The sequence below is a fragment of the Tenebrio molitor genome, chromosome 4 (genome assembly GCF_963966145.1).
Source record: "Tenebrio molitor chromosome 4, icTenMoli1.1, whole genome shotgun sequence".
NCBI classification, from domain to species: Eukaryota; Metazoa; Arthropoda; class Insecta; order Coleoptera; family Tenebrionidae; genus Tenebrio; species Tenebrio molitor.
In genome coordinates, this window is record NC_091049.1 from 657,073 (window position 1) to 679,307 (window position 22,235).

At 35.2% G+C, this 22,235-nt stretch overlaps 1 protein-coding gene and 1 long non-coding RNA gene across 2 annotated transcripts; one reads left to right on the forward strand and one right to left on the reverse strand.

Annotated features, from left to right (window-relative positions):
- The first annotated feature begins 741 nt into the window (after positions 1-741).
- Positions 742-21,045, forward strand: LOC138128674 (choline/ethanolamine kinase). Its single transcript, XM_069044874.1, has 5 exons — positions 742-897; positions 1,122-1,234; positions 11,598-11,928; positions 17,148-17,424; positions 20,162-21,045. The coding sequence occupies exons 1-5, from the start codon at positions 886-888 to the stop codon at positions 20,572-20,574; spliced, it is 1,146 nt and encodes a 381-aa protein (XP_068900975.1). The 5' UTR covers positions 742-885; the 3' UTR covers positions 20,575-21,045.
- Positions 8,524-22,124, reverse strand: LOC138128676 (uncharacterized). The gene is made up of 2 exons (XR_011158838.1): positions 21,753-22,124; positions 8,524-10,918 (listed from the first exon to the last, which is right to left on the reverse strand). It is a non-coding gene; the product is annotated as an uncharacterized lncRNA (long non-coding RNA).
- Between the last annotated feature and the right edge of the window lie 111 nt (positions 22,125-22,235).

A 22,235-nucleotide genomic window follows, 5' to 3' on the forward strand; every position in this document is an offset into this window, starting at 1 on the left:
TGTAAACAGTAGTGCAGTATCTGTTGAGGAGTGAAAAGAAGCCAAACCATGTTCAGCAACATGATGTGTTAATTTTTTTGTGACGGGAAGCAGTGTCTCCAACATAAGAAAAAATAAATCATGGCCTTCCGTTATACCAAAACAACTTGAACGGTGTTTATTTAAAATAACTTTTTGTCTGTTGGGAGATATTAGAAAGTGAAGCTACAAATAAAAGTGATATTAGATGTTTTTTTCTTTTTTTTGTAGAGAGTGGGATGTGTTGCCAAAAAAGAGGCATTTGCAATGTGTGAAATATTAGGTAATTGAAGCAGTTCTGAAGAACTTGAGAAATAATTTGAAGTTTAATAAAGACAGTTTTGTAAAGATTTGTTCGAGTATAATTTGCATTGTTGCTTTATAATGTAAAAAGAAAAAGAGCACATGGCTTAAATTTGAAGGTTAACAGTGAAATGTGTTTGTAGTTGGTCAGAGGCCAACAGAAAGTGAGATAATAGCAAAGATCCGCACTGGAAGTGCTTCATGAGCGACAAATGAGACCATGATTGCACCGAATTTTGAACGCGCCACGTCGTATATGTCACTCCAGTCGCCAGTCCTGGCCCCACAGTTGGCAACCCTGCTTAATGACGTGTCCAAATAAAGTAACGTCATTCGATACGTCACATTCCCCCTAACCTTGGCGGCGTGCAGCGAATCAAGTTATTGCGAATAACTCTGCCCCCTCTGCTTGATAAAAAGTTATCTTTTGATTTCCAGAGCGCTCCGCAACCGCCACTAGTTCATCGAAGCAGCCGAGTGTAATAGGTGGTCAGTTGGAGCATTCTTTCAGACGCGCAGTGCTCGTTATATTCAGAGAAATACAATCCAAGTTGTGGAGAAAACATGGCAAAAAAGGTGGGTGTGTGCGTCTAGGCGGCGTCTGGTTCGATGGCGAACCGTGACTACGACCACGTCTGCGTGTTAATATCGATCTGCACGATTCTGCCGGAATCAGTGTCGGCAGATCGAGGGGTGGCAGCCCCCGGCGAATTATGCGAGTCTTTGCAAAATTGTCGCCGCAAGTTATGCACAAGAGGTTCTTTAGTAATAAAACGTTTCAAGATTTGTTATGTGGACAGGTGTCGGGTGATTCTAATGAGATGAGGGAGTTCGCTTCGAGGATATGCAGGGATTATCTGTACGGGCCCTGGAAGAGTGTGACCCCTCAAAATATCGGTTTTAAGCATATCAGGTGAGATTAGTTTCAACATTCGTTGTTTGTCGGATGAAAACTGTAAACAACCAGAGGAAGTACATGTGTTGTGATCATCACAAGCTCTACACTTTAACGAAAACATTTAATTAACGACCGAACGAAGGTGTTGTTGCCACGACAAAAAAACATCACTCTTGAGAAGTATTACAATGTAATTAACACATATTTTGCAGCAACACACGTCTGATTTAATTCTTGACAATAATTACATCTCGCGGAGTTTTGTTTGTGAGTAGTGACAAAAAAAATCTCTGTTAAATACCTATTACAGCAAACCGCAAATACGAAGGTCACATAGGTACTACTTTCCCAATTAAATGAAACGAAAGACTTGTTCGTTGATAATTAATACAGATTTATTTGCGAATGACTGTGACTCTAGATGCAGCGCGATCGAAAATAAAAGGAATTGAACTATCTACGGTTGGCAACGTATTGGAACGTCATTATTGCAACAGTTTAACAGCCGGCAGTGTTCAAGTTGAATTAAATTGAATAAAAGCATTAGCATGTCAAAGTTGTTGGTGACAGGTGACATTTAAATTAGAGGTCAAAAATCAGAATTGCCAACTGTAGGATGACTATGATCTCAATTTTTTTTTCAAATTGAAAAACAGCAAAGTATTCTATGAGAGAGTAATTTTTGTTTCAGGAATAAAGGCGCTAAATCAGACACTATTCGTGAATCACCCTGTATAACTCAAACCAAAATGCGAAAAATGTTTTGGTATTAAAGAAAGGTCGTACAGTGGCGAGCACGGAATTTCGCACACATTGGACATTTCACTGACTTAATTTTATTAAAATGAGATACCTACTGGCGGCAGTTTCGTGACAGTTTAGGTGAAACATCAGTCATGATCACATATATCATGCGTATCCCACCTCATTATTGATTATAATGACAATAAAGCTTAGACTAGATAGTTTTTTTTTAATGACGTACAAATTGGCGTGCGAAATTCCGTGCTCCCCACTGTACATTTTTTTAGATAATTCTGAAATTATTTTTAATAGATCTTTTCCGGATTTTTTATCGTGTGACTAATTTCGTTGATGTTTTCCTCGAATTCGTCATGATTCCCTCGATGACAAAAAAAAGATTTAAGCAAAAAAACAAAAACAAAAACATGTGGTGTTTTGAGAATAGATATACATAGATACATCTTTATTTTTTGCCGAAACATAATAACATGTTTACAATTTTCTAAATTTGCTGTAAGTTTCTCCTGCGGCTTTTTTATCTGAGAAAACGTGTTTCATCTGCTTTAGTTGGAAATGTCAACTGTTTCAAATACAATCATACAAAATCTTTTTAAAAAAACGCAATTCAAGTCAGTAGAATTTTTGTTTTTGTAAGATCCTTTTGGTGGAGTTTTTTGTTCTTAGAGTGGTAAAAGATTAATTTGTTTTGACTGCACGATTTTACGAATTTTCCGGGTTTGAAGATACGTTTCCGGAATTGAGACTTAAAATGTGTGATATTCGTCATGCATAGACTTAAAATTTAAAAAAATTCCCTGCCTGATTATGCCCACGTCAACAAAATGTCAAAAAATTTAGAAAAAAATGACAATGTCATGTCATGATGATAGGTTATGATATTTACGACTGTTTTACAATGGAGCATTTTCGATTACGTCAAAGAATGACCTTGACGACCAAAATTTATTGCTCGCGACTGTACTATATTTTAACTGGTTACTATGTTATGCTCCGTACGTACGTTTTTAAATTCTAGTTCCAAAACATAAAGCAGTGAAAAATACTAAATTCTCCATCACAATTGTTTCACGTTATGTAGAAAACGGTTGTATCCCTGCAGATTAATTCCCGCCAAACCAGTTTCTGTGTCTGTCTTCTGTCAAAAAACGTGCAATCTATCAGAGTACGGAGTATACTAATGTCCAACGTGTCAAGTAGATAACCTAAATACGTTTGAGGTTGGATTGAGGATTGCTAAATTCGAACTGTCATAATGACAGACGTTGATGTTTGACATTTTCATGTAGCCCAATTTACTCCAACAAAATTTTGCTGTACAAGTTTTTCATGAATTCGATAGTACAATAGTTTAGGGGAACATTTCTAGTTCATTTCAAAAGTACGAATTCTCTGTCATATTTTAAACAAGTCGACAACCAACGTTTTTAAATGAATTATTTATTGATGTTTCGTTGATATATCATTATTTACTTGTTTTGATAAAAAGTAGAAACTATCAACAGTGATATCAAGGCAGGAAATAACCACTAACACTGAAATTAATCAAATTTGTGTGTTGACAAGCACTAATGATATAATTTTCGTTATTTTGAAACCAAACATCAATATTATCGTTATCGGCGAGAATCAATCTATCAAAAAACTAATTTATTGATATTAAAAATTCAGACAAAGTTAGTGTGATATAAGTGACGGTTATTTTGTTGGCGTTTTGTGATATCGACAACATTTTATCAATCTTGATCAATTCTAAGAGTTGCAAGTTTATCTGTGATTATCAAAGTAAGTATAATCTGTTTCAAAATCAAAAATCCACCACCTGTTGAATTATGTTGGCAGAAAAAAAGAAATCCCTAGAAAAAGTTTAATTTTTTTGAGTTGGCTCAACCTCCCGCCAAAATTTGACATTGAACTGTTGAGTTTATTCTCGAAACACAAAATAATTATTATGTACAAAAAGGTTTTAGCTACCATATCATACTTTTTGAGTGAAATAATAAAATGAGAATAAAAAAACACGATGAACTACGACCAAAACGACTGTCCAACAGTTTTCTCTCATAACCCCACTTTTTTCTTTTTTTTCTCTTTTTAGTCAAGACGATTTTACTATACCTTATCCTTGATCTTGAAAATTTTATAATTCGGGGCTTATCACAAGATCTACCAACGACTCAAGTTGTTTTGTCTGAGATAATTAAATTGTTTTATTGGCGTCTTGCAAAAAATTCGATGAATTTTGATAAGCACCGTTATTGATTGAGTTATTCAATAATCAACAAACTCGACAGCAGCCGAAGATAAAAATTTGGAATTTTTTATAAGTATATTGTTACATTTTATTGCGTTTAATTGGTTCGTGCAACACAAACTTTGTGAAACGTACATCTGGTACCGTTATCATCGTTCAAACGAATCAAGATTAGGTTATCGCGTTGGGAATGTAAATGAAACATTTTAATAAGAATGAAAGACGTGTGTGCATAAATATGTTTGTCTCGTTGAGTCAGTAATGCAAGAATAATATTTAATTTTTGAAAGATCATTTGGAATCATCTAACCAGTTTCTGTGTTGGATAATTTAGCTGAGGTTACAGCTCCATCAAAGACACGCTGTTGCTAAGGCCCCGCTCTCAAAGTAGTGATTGGTGTATTAAAACTCAAGTTAAAGAGACGCTTTAACTATTGGCGAAGGTTGCATCAAAATGCGTTTAGTAATTTTTCAGTTATAAGGGCACAAGGCATACGCACATAGAAACAGAGATGTATTAGACCCCTGTCTAAAAGTCACGACAGACGCATTTGTTGCTACCGTGCCTTCAAATAAATTCGGAATTGGAGTAGACTGTGATTTTATTATGAAGTTGGCAACATGCAATTTTTAAAGACAGCACAGCAGTGACATTTGACAGCACAGTACACGTGTTTATACGGATTATGACATTAAACTATTGACAACTGTTAGTGTTAAAAAGTCGACCAACCGTCAATAGACAAAATATATAAATCACAGCCTACTCTAATTCCGAATTTATTTGAAGGCAAGGTATTTGTTGAAAATAATTGACGACAGTTGGCAGCGCTAGTTTTAAATATTGCTGCTTTAGACAACCGTCTGAACTACGATAGTCATGGGTTACTCGATTTTTTTTTCGATTGCACTATAGAACTACAGTTACACGTAGTAAAGTTCAAAAGTTATCATGGTTGTCACGGGTTGCAGTTCTATGAACTCCAACGAACAGAACTTTGTTCGCATAAATATTCTTTCTGTTATGTAGATTTTAGTCAAATTGTCTTTTTTGAAAAGAAAAAAGTGTACTCACTGTACACACTCACGTAATTCCTGATGTCGAATATTTCCAACCAAACAATTAAACAATTAAATAGAAAGTTGAAAATAACAAAATTTCATAATTTTTTCCCGAAAAACATCTTTTTTGGCAACTGGTTTGTTTTCGCATAAATTGCAACAAATAATGTTTATAAGCGTTTTTTTTTTGTTTGTTGTTTTATGCATTTTAAAACTGGTTCTTCTAGGGAGGTTATATTTGTTTTTTTAATCACAAAACTGAATGTTTTGTTGAGTTTGTCAAACCATAAAACGAAAATCTTCTTAGTTTGATTTGTGGATCTGTTCAGTAAACCTGTTCAACTGCGTCTGACGGTGCAGAAAACGTTATCTAAAAAGTGATTATTTTTGCAGGTATTGGTTTTCAATACCTATTGTGTTAGGTAATTACAACTTTTTACAGTGTACACTAACAGGTCGCTGTTTATGGATATTGTTGCACAATTTTACGTTTAAATGTCGACGTGTGTGTATTCATATTTGTTTGGGGCTTAAGATTTTAGTAAATACTCATAATATATATTTAAATATTTACTTTTAATGACGAATTTCTTCAAAAAATTCCATGTTTTTCGGAAACATTTAAAATTAACAGAACAGTTTGTTGAATTTCTATACAAACAAATATCACGGTTGATTGACATTATAAAAATACTTTCTCAAATTGGTTGTAAACATTGTTTATAATTAATTCTATAAATAGTAATAGCAACGTACATTGCTTTCAAAACAAATCGACAAGAAATAATCAATCGAAACTTTTCGTACACATGTAAAAAAGTCGATTATTTTTATGCGCCACAAAAAACTATTTAATAAAATTAATGCAAATGAAAATTTGCAACAGATTTCGGTCGAGTTCGTGCCTATCCGTACTAAAAAGTAATGTAACGGGCCTTCAAATAAATTTATATTTAGAGCAACCTATGGAAATTCAATTGTTTGCAACATTTTTCCAGCGTAGAAAATGACACAAGAAACGCCTGACATTTTAACGAAATAAAATTAGGTTAGAAAATATTTTTAATTTGTGTAGTGTATTCTCCCTATTCTCCCTCCACGGAATATGACAATATGAAATTGGGAAAAGCTTACTATGCATACTATGCAACTCCGGAGAATAATTGGTTATCTACAAAAATTACTTTACACTGTTAAAAGAATTAGAATGGCTTCTATATTATAATTCAGAATAAGTGGCATCGCGGTAGGCGTTGGAAATTCAAATTTACGTTGGCAGCAAGACCCTTGCTAATAATACCCTAGTTTCAATGCTGTTGGTAACCTCCGCTTTTAATTTGGCCTTGATATTATCAATGGAATCGTTTTGTGTTTATTTTCTTGTTATAATATTTGGAATTTCCTTCTTTCATTTATGAAAAGTGTATTATTTTTCTGGGGGTATGTCTGCTGTGGGCAAAAACCATGTCAAAATTATGTAACGCATAACCTCAGAATAAAGTAATGACAGTTTCACATGTTTGCAAAATTTTTTGACATAACATAAAGCTCGCTTATTCTGAATTATACTATACGCCTACTCTAAATATAGTTTGTTTTTTAATTAAAGAACCACGACCTGTTGATTTAGGTTTGCAAGTATGAAATTTTACTAAATTTAGGGAATTTAATGATATCTATTGGCTATTCCAGTCAACGCCTGTCATTTTTAATGTCCTTGAAAGTACGCAAACTCGCAATTAAAATTTGAACGTGTTAGTAAAAATGCCTCGCAAAGTAAGACATTTATTAAACTCTCAAATTAGTTGTTATTAACTTTATTAACATGCTGCGCTACTAATATCTCTAATAACCTCAATTTTTATATGATGAGATTTTTCACCCTATGTCAAAAGTGTACAATGTTGTCAGCTCTATTTTGAGTGTAAATTGCGGTGTTGTGGTTCTTTGATTAAAAAATAGACTGTATATATTTATTTGACGGCCCGATATAATCTGTTTCAAAATCAAAAATCCACCAACACTGCATTCTACCTCGAAAATACAACCGACAACGTCGCCAACTTTTGTTTTTAGTGTGTTTGCAACTGTCAGAAAAAAGTGTGGTTATGAAAGAAAACTGTTGACAGTTGTTTTAGATCGTAATTCATCGTGTTTTTTTATTCTCATTTTATTATGTCACTCAAAAGTGATGATACGGTAGCTACCACCTTTTTGTACATAATAATTATTTTGTGTTACGTAAATAAACTCAACAGTTCAATGTCAAATTTTGGCAACAAGTGGTGGATTTTTGATTTTGAAACAGATTATACACAAAATTACTTTCTAGTAATTTCTGATTTACACGGTTGGCAGCTTTGATCTTTGTCGACAAAGACATTCAGACCAATTTTCGGAGGTTTTAAAGCTACTGACATTTACACGTTTTAAATGGATATTGTTGAGTCTAAAATCGTTACACGATCTCATTTGATGTTCGACAATTGACAGATTTTCCCCCAAAACGCAACTTGACCGCATAATTTTGTACAATTTACTCGGTGTAGGTTTTTAACAAAGTGAATCGAAGAAATGAGACAATGTCGACAGTATCAAAGAATTTTTTGACGTAACAAATTGAACCTTGATTTGTACTAACGTGATGTACGATTTTCACGGTCAAGGCATATCTCAGTGAAGTGACTAGTTTACTACTATCGCATTTTCGTTGTATAAATACTTTGGCATTTACTCATTTGTCTGTGGAAACGATAACACTTGAACCAGACCATTGAAGTTTTGATACAAAAGTCGGAAGTTGGATTTTTTCAATATTGATACAAATTACCAAAGATTTTCTAGAGTATCGCATCGAGGTATCAGTGTTTTTGCCGAATTCATGTTTCCAGCAATTAACAGAACAATAGATAAGGATAATACTTGAATGTAGTCGTACTGAAGCAGCACCCGGAAATTTCATTAAGTAACATTTTTAGATTTGTTTTTGAATGAAACAAACAGTAAGATTTCAAACACTAAGTTAAAACGGTTACAAGACTGTAATGATTCGAATACATTACTTTTTCCGCCAAACATTTGAACCTGCGCAAAACGGTAACAAATGTGGTCGTGATCGTCATCGAATCGGAGGGGCCCTACGTTGTGATTTTCTTTTGGCGGAAAGGTTCGGAATGCAAACGGTGAGGGTTCCAGTTGGAAGAGTGCCGCAAATAAAACACACATGTGAGGGACGCAAATACCTTTTATTAAAAATGCCTGTAATAACTTTGATGAAAAAGAAATTGAAACGAATACAAAAGACAGAAATTAAGGTTAACGAAGTACAAGAAATTAACTAGTTGAGTACATCACAAAGATAAACGACAAGATGAATGCAACAATATTTAAAATAACAGAAAAACGGGCACATGACAGACAAAATGACAGTTTAAAGCTTGCAAAACAAGTAAACAAATTATAAGGCAGTTATTACAGACAGGGACGGATGAAAAACCCTCTTCAAAAACCGTATCCCAGGTATTACTCATATTTTACTATTCGATTAATGACAAAAACAATGTTTAACTCGGAACTACGCGGTCAAGGTACGCCAACGGGAACTTAGAACTGGAGGTAACAAACTTTCGGTCGCGAGGGGACTCAGAAGAATTATCTGAATCATCTTGAAATCAAGCGACGTTTATAGATATTCGGGGTATTAATGAACGTCGGACTATTTCACCGATCCAGCAAGAGTGACAGAGCGTTTCGGGGTCGTACGAGTAGCATTCCTAGACCGCAGCCGCAAAGACCTAGGTCCGCCGTCCCCAACCAACCGTTTCCGGACAAAACCCCAAAGTCCCTATAACCGTCGACGGAAGCTTCACGAAAACATCCCGACGCCGCTCCCGCAAAGACTAAGGTCCGTCCCCGCTAACGGCTCTAAATAACCGTAGCTTCCACAGAAATTTACTAAACAACCCCACGACTTCCTGATTGTCACCTAGCTCCCACAGGGCGCACTTACAACATTTTATTTTAACTTTTCCGAAATCTAGCAACAACACGAAGGAATAACCCGAGTTTAATTCTATCGAACAAAGCGTAACATTAAACGATGAGAAAATCCACAAAACAAAAACGCAACATTAAACAAGGATAACACAAGCAAAACAAAACGCAACATTAGACAATAAAAGAGTACAAAACGCGAGAAGTTGAATAACGACAAAATAAAAACGCTTTAAAAAGGGATACAATACTCGCTGGCAATACTAAACAAAAATATGGCGGGTCGAGTGCCGTTAGAAAATGTTAGCGAAAGAAAAAAACAAAATGGACGCCCGCGGTCCGGACGACGGCTACTAATCTTCGAAATTTACAGATTGTCAAAAATGGACCTCCCGGGAGAAATTTAGGGATAACGCTTAAAATTAACAAATGGACGCCTCTTAAAGAAACAGCATGCAACCAAATGAAATCTACGACATACCCTTACCACGTGGTCCTGGCCCCCAAAACAAAACACAAAACAAAAAGGCAACGAAAGTGGGATAAATTACCCAGGTGAATTAAAAACGTTGAATTCTTCCCGGGGACACAAAATATCTACTCGGAACGGTAGTGTAATCGGTTCAGATGTAGCTTACAGATTTTTGGAATATTGGGTCGCTCTTCGCAAGGTCTGTTCGTTTCGAAAAACCAAACAAAAGTGACCTACCCCCCTTCAACCACCCGCGCGAGCGAGCTTCTACCCCCGCCATATTTCCGCTCGTAGTTCCTAGTCTAGTCGCTAGTACCTTCACATTTGGCGCGCTGTTGTGGCGGTACCGGAAAGTTAAATTTAAATTTTAAACTGGGTCACTACAAGACAGTACAGTACAAGAATATACAGGGTGATTTTTTAAAATCTCACATCTAGCCGCCTATGATTCCATTGTATAACACAGTGTAGTCACAGCCTGCTAGATGTGACAGTTAAAAAATCACCAATATAAACAAGTAAGAATCACTTTTTTTACATGACTAACGTACAAATTATAATTAAATTATTAATAGCATACTTACATAACATTTTTGTTTTATAATACCAAAAATTTCCGATAATATTGCGGAATCTGGAAAAGTGCCCCGAGTGCTTGCAGCGTTTCCACGTTGAATGGTAAGGGAAATTCTCTCGAAAAGGAATTTCTTTGATTTTGAATCGCCTGATTCCGCGATAAGTCGGTTTCCGATGACATTAATAAAATCGATGGCTTCTTTGCACCAAGGGCCTAAGGTTTCAAATTGTTTTATTTTTAAATTGTACAAATTGTTTTATTTTTAACGTTAACAACCTTCTCTCCACTTTCCTAGTGACGATTTTTTTTGTCTTAATGCTTACTAATCTTTCAACTTTTGATAATCTTTGAGTAGAGGTTAACGCTGATTCCATCACGTAGTTATAAATATTCTTCAGTAAAGCTTTATTTTTGACGCACAATCTAGACCCAATTTTGTAATATTTTCTACACATTTTTTATTTACCTTTTATCTCTTTTTCTTTGCGTCAATTTTGATCGCCGTAACTTAAATTTCTCGTGATGGAGCACCATCTTGTTGGAGAAGGAGCAGGTGATGGCTTTAAGTAGCGCACTTACCTGAAACATTCCAAATAACTTAAGTTGTAGTTACTGATTTTTAAAAATGTTATCTCTAACGAGGATAACAACATAGAAGTGTTGTAACCTTCATGAGAACTTCGACAGCAAGGTCTTATTACTGCAGATCTAGTTCATTACTTTACTTTATCACGAGAGCCTGAATTATGACTTTTTTCTTAAAGATTCTTTTAAACAGATGATCTTCAAATGTTTTTGAAACATGTCACACATTGTTATTTACAGTTTTCATTTTTTTAACAACTGTTTTTAATGAAGACGACTTTACCAGAATGTTTCTCTAAAAATTGGTAAACGGACTAGTGTTTCAAGGTTCTGTTATATGACTCTTTATCTTTAAGGTTATGTTACGGTATTCTGAATCCAGTGTATGACTTTTAATTTGACAGTTATATTCGTGCGAGTCAATCTACGATACGAATCAAGTTTTGTTTTCCATGACCAACTAAACTTTGTTTTTTTTTTCGCTCTACTGCTAGTAAAAAAACGAATAATTGCACATCAGTATTGTCTAAAAAAATTCCTACAACAACAATCTGAGGAAACGAGTGCAAGCTGCTATCCTAAAGTCAACAAACTCGTTGTTTACGCCATGGACGTTCGCCTCGTTCTCGACCCAAATCTTGAGGTCTTCCTCAGCATGTGCGTCCTGTTGCAGCGGCGGCCTCTCCAACCTCCTCTACCACATATCCTTGCCGGAGTCCCTCGTAAAAGAGAGCAAGGACCTGGGCGAGCCGAAAGAGGTCCTGATCAGGGTGTACGGGCAGACGCACGGCGACGGCGAGCACGCCCTCGAGGCTCTCATCACCGAAAGCGTGGTCTTCACGCTGCTGTCGGAAAGGGGTCTGGGACCCAAACTCCACGGAGTATTCCCCGGAGGACGCATCGAACAGTACATCAATGCCAGACCGTTGCTGACGATGGAACTGGCCGACGAGAAGCTGTCGGTAAAGATAGCACAGAAAATGGCATCCATACACACCATGGAGGTAAGGTTTCCGATTCATAAAAGTCAAAGTAACGAAGGTAAATTTTTTTTTCAATTTAATTCAAGTCAGTCAGAATATTTTTTATTCAATACAATTTGTTTGTTGATTGTTTTTTTTTATATATTTTTTGAGGCGACGCTGCACCCATGCATTACTTATTTTTTTGTGATCGTCGATTGTTTCGAGTGTTTATGTGATCGTTCGAGAGGTTAGAGGTTGCGAAAGTGGGTCTTGGAAAATTTCAAACCACAATATGTGTGGCTTTAGTGTTTTTCCGTTCATTGCAGGATACTGCGACGGTTGATGCTCATTTGTTTTGTTATCAATGAGGGCACAAACTAGGGAGGCATTGTAAAACAAGTGCAAATGAAAAATGTTTGTCTTACATAATATACTATTTTGGAAAAAAAAAATTATGCAAGTTCTGCTTTTTTAAATTTCAAAAAATAGTCATTTATGCAACAAGTGTACAAAGTTGTAGTACTTTATTTCATAAATAGGAAGTGCGGCAATCCCATGAGTCTTTTTTTCTGCAATTAGAAAAACAAGCATCAAATTGTTTTATAATCATAAACTACCATAAAATGAGTCTCTCTACTGTTTTTGCTGTTATTGAAAACCTTTCAATAATTTTTTTAGTCCTGATTACGAAACCGCTTCTTGGAAAATTTCTTAATGACAACACCCCAGTATTTTTCCGAACCGTGGAAAATTATCAAAGTCCTTATTATCGACTTAATTGTGTAACTAACTATCTCACTTATCGTTTCACTCCGACTGCATTCCCTGGTAAACAGATGACGTTCGTCCTCCTCAGAACTAAAAACGTTTCGTCTTTGTCATCATCGAGGATCAATTCGCAACAAATGAAATTCTCACGGCCACCGAATAAATTGTTGCGCACAATTCCGTACGTGCGACCTTTCCGAATAAATATTTGCGAACAAGATTGCAGATCGCCGCGGGGGCGTTAACCCTCGACAACACTAATTGGTTGCGGTTTTGTACTCAGTCGATAAATAAGTCAGTTGCAAAAGAGGAACGCAAACGTTGGAAAGCGCAAATATAATAAAGTCGCAAAATTAGAATATCTAGGTTGTGCAAACAACGCTTCTGCGTGCTGCTAAAATAGAAGAAACTCGTTTGGAGCAAATGTGCAGCCGGTTTTGGTCGTCTGAAAGGCGTTTCGCTCTCCGGTGAACTCGGAGGAATTCCGGCGATATCTTGGAGGTGCAACTGAAGACCTTTTAGTCGTGTTGAATGTTGCAATGTCGCCGAGTTGGTAAATATTTACTCGAGCAACCTAATTTGCAAAGCGTACGAAATGTATTTGTGCAACGACTCGAGGTGAAATTCAATGTTTTATTAAAATGACGCGAATGCAGGACGATCAATACCGAGAAACTCTACGTGTAGTTAGTCCTGCGCTGCATCCACAATTAATTTTCTATTCTGTTCGTGATCGATTCGTTTTTTTTCAACGATTGAGAGTATCGATTGGAGAGTTGAGTGGTGCAACAATGTGCACTTTCACGTTTGTTGTTTTTTTCTACTTTCATCTGATTTTTCAACGTTTGTCGTTTGTAACGATTAGACAACTCGTTGAATGTCTATATCTAATGATAATAATGTTTTACGGTATGATGAGAGCGTGCTCCATCTGGTAGTTTGACGTAGGAACAGATGCTTTCTGAGTGCATTTGTGTAAGCATTTAATGGAACACCGTAAAACGAAGCAGACAAAAATGATTAATTTGCAGCGACAATCTAGAAAAAGCGTTCTTAAAATAGAAGATATTTTATATAATCAGATTTTCTCTTAAACTATTTGTTTTTATACAGAACGTGAAATGTAGACTCTTGGGATGTAGATGTAAAAAAGAAATTGAGAACAAATGTTAAAAGGATCATTTAAAAGAATGGCTTAGTAAAAGCAATGTAATGGTGCCAAAATTTTTAATAAAATTGTCGTAAAAAAGTACTAAATTATTTATAAGTGCAATGCGTTTGAGTCATTGTTTAAAATGAGTCATTTATACATTGATACACCATTCACAGTTTAAACTGGGTAGAAGTGGGTTAAAAGCTTAATAAAAGTTTTTTTTGGAGAATGTTTATAAAAGAGAAGGGATGATAATAATCACATATTATGTATATCCCAAGTGCCAAATTTTGTATCGGAATTTTTTTTGCAAATGAACGAAAACACCCATAAATGAGGTCAGAAGACCAATTATTAGCAAATAAGAGCACGAGACGAAGTCGAGGGTTTTTATTTGATAATAATTGGTCTCCTGACCGAATAATTTATGGATGTTTGAGTTCATTAGCAAAAAAATTGCCGATATTAAAATTTTGGACAAGGGGTATACGGCTGATTATTTCCTGAATAGAATGAAACCAAACGCATTATTTCCAATCCTTTTTATTCAAAATAATTTAAAAAAAATCAGGTACCGACATTTTTTATCAGATTATTGCACATGTGCATTTTAGAGAAATTGTATCGGGTTATTTTTTGTTTTCTTGTTTTTATTGGTCAGTATTTGTCACGCAATTGGTTGCTAAATACATGAAGGAAATAATCATGTAATTTTAAAAAACAAAAAGACTTCGAAAAATAGACAGGACAGAGTCGATATAGTTTTGTCAAAATTCCAAATGGTAAAATTTTCAGGGTAACTGTATATTTTTGGTTTTGGTCCTATCTAAGACCTTGAGATGACAATGTCATTTACGATTTTAATTACAAACAAGTTTGTTTTTTCAGATAATTTAAGAAGACGACACAGTTAATATAACCTTGATGACAAAAAAAAATGTTACGAGAACTTTAAAAATACAGTCTAGAATAAAGATAATTTTGTTTTTACAAAATCCATAAACAATTGTTTGTATTTAATTTCATACACATTTTGTCGATACTGAGAAATTTGTTTCGATGTGAAAAAAAAAAAGAGTGACCTTGAACATTTCGTAACTTGTGGCAGTCCTGATTTTTGACATTTAACCGACAACATAAAAATTCACGTTTTTTATTTAACAAATCGTATTTCTTTATTTTTGGAGAAAATGTAGAACCGTTGCTCATTTTAAAATATGTCCAGAATAAATAACTCAATTTTTAATGAATGGAGCGAGTCAGAAGGTTAAAAGAGATTACAGTCGCTCAACCTAAACGACGTATATTTGTCGTCTTTTTTACAAATAAATATTCCTTCAGTATTCACTGTAATTCTTTCGATGTAAAGTCCATTCAGAAATCAAAAAAACCACCACCTGTTGCTTTAGGTTGGTAAAATTTAAAAAACCCTAGGTAGATATTTTATCATACTATGTTGGTAACAATAAATTATGACATTTATTTGATTCAAAATAAAATTCAATTGCTTTGAATTTCGTTCATATTGTTTTATTAGCAGCACGTTTCATTTCTTTATTGATTCTTATTATTTTTACTTAAACATGCCCAGAAAAACAAGACACGTAATAAACATTTAACCTCAAAATTACAAGTCACCAAATTTTACACTACAAATGCGACGTTGGTGGTTTTTTGATTTTTGAATGGACTTTATTTCAATTCTGATGTAAATGTCAAGAAATGTTGACAGATGTGAATTGAGCTGTCAACTAAATCTAACCAAAATATTTTCAAGCGTTTGAAAAGAAATAAAAAGCCTCTTTCGGATACAAAAAATGAAATATCGTTAAATGATCATGTTTTAAAAGCGTGCAAAAATGTATTCACATCATTAGAAATATTTAGATGGCGGTGATAACTTGATTAACACAATGAATCTGTCAAAAAATGTTTGATAGAAATGAGAACAGGAAATATAAAAAATGGAATGATTGTTGTCGCCACGTTGCGATAAGCTCGAAACGGGATCAACGGCGGAGGTTATCACGCCACTTTTGCAATTTTAAAATTTGCGAAACGAGATCGAATCGGTTCGAATTCTTTAGATTCCTGTCTAGACAAAACCTAGATGCCTCGATTGATCACATAAACCATCCGTTCAAGCCTCAAGTCCACACTTTCTGGCCGTGGGTCGGCGTTCGCTTTGCCTTTATCTCATCTCACACACATATGGGGATTTGTTGTTGTTATGTTCTAGCGTTGTCGTATCGTGGACCGATACATCTCTCTCTGAATCACTCTCACGTGCCTTCCTGAGGCGCACACAACAGCCCGTTTCTGTTAAAACGTACTGTTATGTTACGAGAACCGCCATTTGGGGACGTCCAACCGTAGGAATCATTCATATGAACCTAAAAAATCATAAAACCAAAAAAAATAAATTTCAAAACACTATCAAAGTGAACACGTTTGACATGTTTTTTGTCGAGGAGGCATACGCTGACGTACAAGTACGTCGTTGCTCTTTTGTCGCTTACTAATACTCAGTAAACTCATCGCTTGGTTCACTCTCATCTCATTTGGTTGATTTTCGTGTGTTCTTGTGGGATTTTTGGTTCGCTTCCGAGAGAACGACGCGGTTTGATGCAGCCCATCAAGCTCCATCAAGTCGCCCTTGCATGCGTACAAACAATCGAACAAACAACGCGATGCGATCGTCGTTTGTTCTGTTGTTGCCAATCTGTGCTAACTTGAAATTTTAGGTGAAATCTGTCGGTAAGTAAAGTCCATTCAAAAATCAAAAACCACCACCTGGTGCTTTAGGTTGGTAAAATTAAAAAAACCCTAAGTAGTAACTTTTTCATACTATATTAGTAACTAAAAAATATGACATTTATTTGATTCAAAATAAAATTCAATTGATTTGAATTTCGTTCAAATTGTTTTATTATTGCTCAGCACGTTTCATTTTTTATTAATTCTTATTGTTTTTACTTAAACATGCCCAGAAAAACAAGACACTTAACCTCAAAATTACAATTCTCACAAAATTTTACACTAGACAGCGTTGCCGATAGTAATTATCGAGGGAAATGCGGCGTTGGTGGTTTTTTGATTTTTGAACAGACTTATAAGTCTGTTATGAATTACCCACCAGTACGAATTCGTCTCTCTGTGTGTAGATATAAATTGGAACGAACCAAAAATCGCTTGACACTTGATCGGACAAGATGGCCGACAGGAAACATGTCTTGCAGATAGTCTTTTCGATCTTAGTCATTACGTTTTCATTAAATAAGTACTAGACAATTTGGACGGACGAGGGACGGATGGGTGAACGGTCCGAATGTTTCAGGTGCCGCTCCACAAAGAGCCTGGATGGTTGTGGGATACGATTGACAGGTGGCTGAAGACGTGCGAAGCTAAATTGAAAGGGGGAGACGTGCCTGAATTTTTGCGGGACGTCGTTAATGGCGACATTGTGTCGGAAGTGGACTGGTTGAAAAAGAGATTAGAGATGGAGAATTGTGCTGTTGTGTTTTGTCATAACGACATGCAAGAAGGGAATATTTTGATAAGGCAAGATGATCCGGAGAACAACAACAACGATGATCCGCAAATCGTAGTCATAGGTAAGATATCGAGATGGGAAATACCAAATCGGGGGCTTCCCCGAAAATCTCACGATCGTCATAAAATTTGATTCTTACCCTATAAGATTTAGGTAAACACAAATTTCCTTCTTTCTGCGATACATTACATAAAAAAAGTTACAGTTTGATTATTTTTAATGCAATTAAAAAATGAAAAATTTAGGAAAGCTGTGGTAGAGTGCGTTTCAACAGAGATGAGCCTGTGGGCGTGGCCACAGTGGCGTACATAACAATAAGGGAAAGGGACCCAGGGGTTATGCGTTTGAAATTGATCGCACAAGAAAACACAATCGACATGACTTGCGGACGCCACTGGTAGAGAAAGAACTAGCTTTCCCTATTCTCAACTTGGACTCGTCCATATTCGCTGCACCTTTCTGTGACGCTACTGATGTTTTGGTAATCGTTGATGTTTTGATTTGTTTTCAATATGTACATAATAATGGAAGTAATAAATATCTGTCGTGTTAGGCGAACACTTTATTCAAATTGGATTTCTAGTTAAAACCGGCAGCGTGAAAAAACAACGTATTTACGAGGAAGTGATCAACATGTTTTTTTCTTGTTTGTTTTGTTGGTTACCGTTCATTATGCATTTAAACTTTCCAAGTTTAGATTTCATAACCATACGTATCTCAGAATTGGATTTTTTGTTGTTAATTTGGGATTTGCGTTGTAATAATACATATTATGCTCACCATGTGTAGAACCAATTGTGGGAAAAGACGAGCTGTAATGGCCAAACAAATAAAACAGAGAAGTGTTTATTTCCTTAAATAGAGATTGTACAGAGATGACAGTTAAGCCATTTGTAAAATATTTAATAATTTGAGCCATCCTGATCCATTGTGGTGTGGATTAAGACAAAGATTCGGAAGTAGCTGTTGCTGAAATTTCCGTGTGAGGCGATAGTATAAAAGTAGTAGAAAAACAGTGGAATGCAGCTTGGCAGTTTGATTAGTTCACCATCTATAGTAAATTGAAAAAACTCCTGGACTGTCAAAATTAAATTTTAAATAAAATGCTGGTTTTGACTGTACTTGGATATAAAAATTTTTCGCTAGTGTACTACGTCAAAATCTAGTTACAAAATATATTTAGGTTATGTTTTCATTTTTAATCATTGAACTAAAAATGTTGAACACTTGCAACAACTAAAAAAACTGGAGCAATTTAATCAAGTTTATGAAAAACACAAAGAAAAACAGAAGGTTACACACATAAACAGGTAAAAACTAAACAATAACCAAAATTAAAAATCGGTTCCCATACCTGTCTGAGTCCGATTCCGCCAAGGATATATTGGGTGGAACATTTCTAATACCCACATACCTAGTTAACCAATCGTCCTTAATTAGGTTTTCATTTTCACAATGCAAGATGCTGTTTCTCCACAGTTGGGTTAAAATCAGAAACGTTTTTTGTTGAAGGTATGGCTTTATAATATAATAATTTGGCCCTCTTCTCTCGCGCCAATAGAACCACCTAGTTCGTTTTGAACTTTTCATTTTAACATTTTTACAAAATATACTGAATAATTTTGCAGTTTATTTGACAATGTCAATTTAAACAAATGAATAGTTTGAAAAATCAAAAAGTCATAGATACCGACCGGGCAATATGAAAATAACTAGTGATTTAACCAACCCAACAACTGCAATTTTGATTTTGACAGTCCAGATGTTTTTTGAATGGACTTTAGTCGTGGAAGACTTAAAGCTTAAAACTCAAATTTATCGAAATTTGTTACTTTCCGTCATGGTTTAAGTCTTTAATCACTTTTATCGATCAAAAGTGATTAAGTAATTTAAGCTACGTCATAGGCGATTTAGGGCCGGTTTCACCAACACCAGTTAAAGTTAACTGTAGGTTAAAATGCTTCGTTACTTTAGTTACCTATTGTTGTAACAATGTTTTCGTATATTTTAATCTGTAGTTAAATTTAACTCACGTTGGTGAAACCGGCCCTTACTCGTGATTGTCATTTTAATACTTACTTTTTCCCAGTGACATTTTTTTTATCCTCTGACAGTTGCTGTCAAAAAATCCCCAATAAAAACGTCATTTATATTTTATTATATTTCTTTAATAGAAATGCTCTTTGTAACTTGTCGAAAGTAGGACATTGTGATGCGTAGTTAATTATTTTCCATAAAAACAAAATACTTATTTATTTGAATTGATCCAAGGTCATAGAGTAATTAGTTGCAGTTTTAATACAATATTTACTAATTATCAATTGGTGATGGTCGATAATGATTCTATTAATATCTTGTTTTCAAGAAATTAACAGAATAGACTTCGAAGTTTAAAAATGAGGAAAATTAAGACTAGATCGTTGAGAATATTTTAAAACAAGCCTTATGCATTACGTAATTTCCTTAATTTATTATTGCTTTTTATTTTCATGTCTGGAAACAGTAAATCATCTCTCCTGAATTATTTTTACTTAAAATTATCACGAAACAAGTCTGATGGAATTATCTCTTAAGTATTTAAATCCCGCAATACAGATAGGTGCTAGTTGTGTATTTTATTTTTATTCACCACAAAGTTTTACGTTCTTTTTTAATTTTATCTTTACTATCTCGTTCTTACTGTTTTCGTGTCCACTTTGTGCATATTCATCTTTATCATTAAAAAAATGGGTCAAAAACAAAGCACTATCCTTTACACTTGCATCATTAAAAATAAATGTTGGACTTGTTCGTTTCAGATTTTGAATATTGCTCATACAACTACAGATCCTTCGACATAGCCAACCACTTCGTTGAGTGGATGTACGACTACACGGCTGCGGATTACCCTTTCTACAAGGAACAAGTAGACCACTACCCCACTAAGCAGCAACGACTCCACTTCGTCAAAGCCTACCTCGAGGCCAGAAACTCGAAAGAGAACCCCAAGAAGATACTGCGGGAGGTGGAGGTGTTCACCCTCGCGTCGCACTTCTTTTGGGGGATCTGGGGCGTGATCAACGCCGGCACCTCCCAGATACCGTTCGGGTACTGGGAGTACGCCGCCTCCAGGCTGAGACACTACTTCGAACACAAGAAGAAGTTCACGTTGGACATGAAGCCGCTAGTCACCAGTCTGCCGACGAAGAGGAAGAGTTGCAGTCTGGAGTGAACAGTTCTTTTTGGCTCAAATCATAAAATTCGTACTTCCGTTTTTACTTTGGACTAGTCGTCTGAAGGCTGTCGAAAAAAAGATTCAAGGCTGATGATTTTCAAGTGATATTAGATCAAGCAAATCAAGTGGCGAGGCTTGAGCATACCTAAAGAAAATTGTGATTTTTTTTGTTAATAATCTTGTCAATTTCAGCACCAATTGTTTCAAGTTTTACTCGTACTTCAGCACCTAATGTACAACGACGGTCACTTCTTACCACCGCCGTTGACATTACATTCTTACTTAACACTATTCGTTTTATCTTAATCGTGAAATGTACTTAACATTCAAGACTGTGACCGTGGGTCTGAATTTTAATTGCATTTGAGGAATTTCTATCGCATATACGTGTATATAAGTTATTCGATAATTCTTTTAAGATGATTTTATCTTTTGTAAATAATTTATTTTAATAAATAATAAGTACAGGGTAGTCAGTTTCATTTCCTTTCGGATCCTACTCTAAATAAAAATTAGTTTCCCTAACGTTGCAAGTTTAACAAGAAAATTGTTCTTCGCTCAAAAACGCCTAGAACGTCGTTTTGCTGTCATCGGAGTCGCAAACATTGGACAAAAATTATCTCATTTTCTTAACATATTTAGGCCCGGTTTCTGGAACGGTCCGATAACTTAACGGCCGGTTAAATCAAGCGTTGCTATAGAAACGCTAGAAAGTGACCAATCACGTTACATGATTTTTGTGTTTATCGGAGAGTTAACTAACTGGCCAAATAAAATGTTTCCAGAAACTGCACCTTAATTGTTTAGGTGTGATAACACTCTTCTCGTCGTCAAAAGCATTTCAAAAAATTTATTGAAAAAAAAATTACGTCATCCTTAACAGCTTTGTTTTTGGTTATTTCATTGGCCAGTCCTAATCCAGAAAATCTAACTGATAATATAATTTGTTCAGACTTCAGTCCTTGGAGGTATCATTAGTGGAGAGATGACCTTGAGTTGTCTTATCTAAAGCTGTACTCTACCTAATATTATTTAGTTAGCTCACATTGTAAGCATTGATGAAATCATGGATGAACTTTTCGTATATTCTGTTTTTACAAAATCAGTGTTCAATTTTGGAAAAGTATACAGATAAACATTAAATTTCTTTTAATAAATTTGATTTTTTTACTCACTTGGTATACCATTTGTCGACGTAGGCAACCAACCATACACACGACTTGCGAACTTCATAGATGTGTTTCTTTTTATTTATCTACTAGAGTTCGCATTTTCCAAACGTCTTGAAGTCAAATAACAGCTTTTTGGGAATTCTTTACCAATTCACTCTGACCTTCGACGTCCATTTGCTTTTTTCAGATTAAAAAACTCGTTATTTGCAAATTCTGTTTTTCAAACGAGTTCACGATTCCTTGACACGATTTACGTAAGTTCATCGCCCAGCATTGCCGTTTCTGTTTTCTTTTTCTTTGTAAATTTCCACTGCTCGTATAATATTGAAATAAGAAAAATAAACACGAAATTTGAAGAGAATTGAAAATGTCACATCAGCGCCACCTATTCTGTGCCGGTTTGTGCTGTTTCATGTTTTATTCGAATTTAAATATTCGTATCAATTTATTGGATCCGTTGGTGTAATCTTTCGACATTCCTGGAGG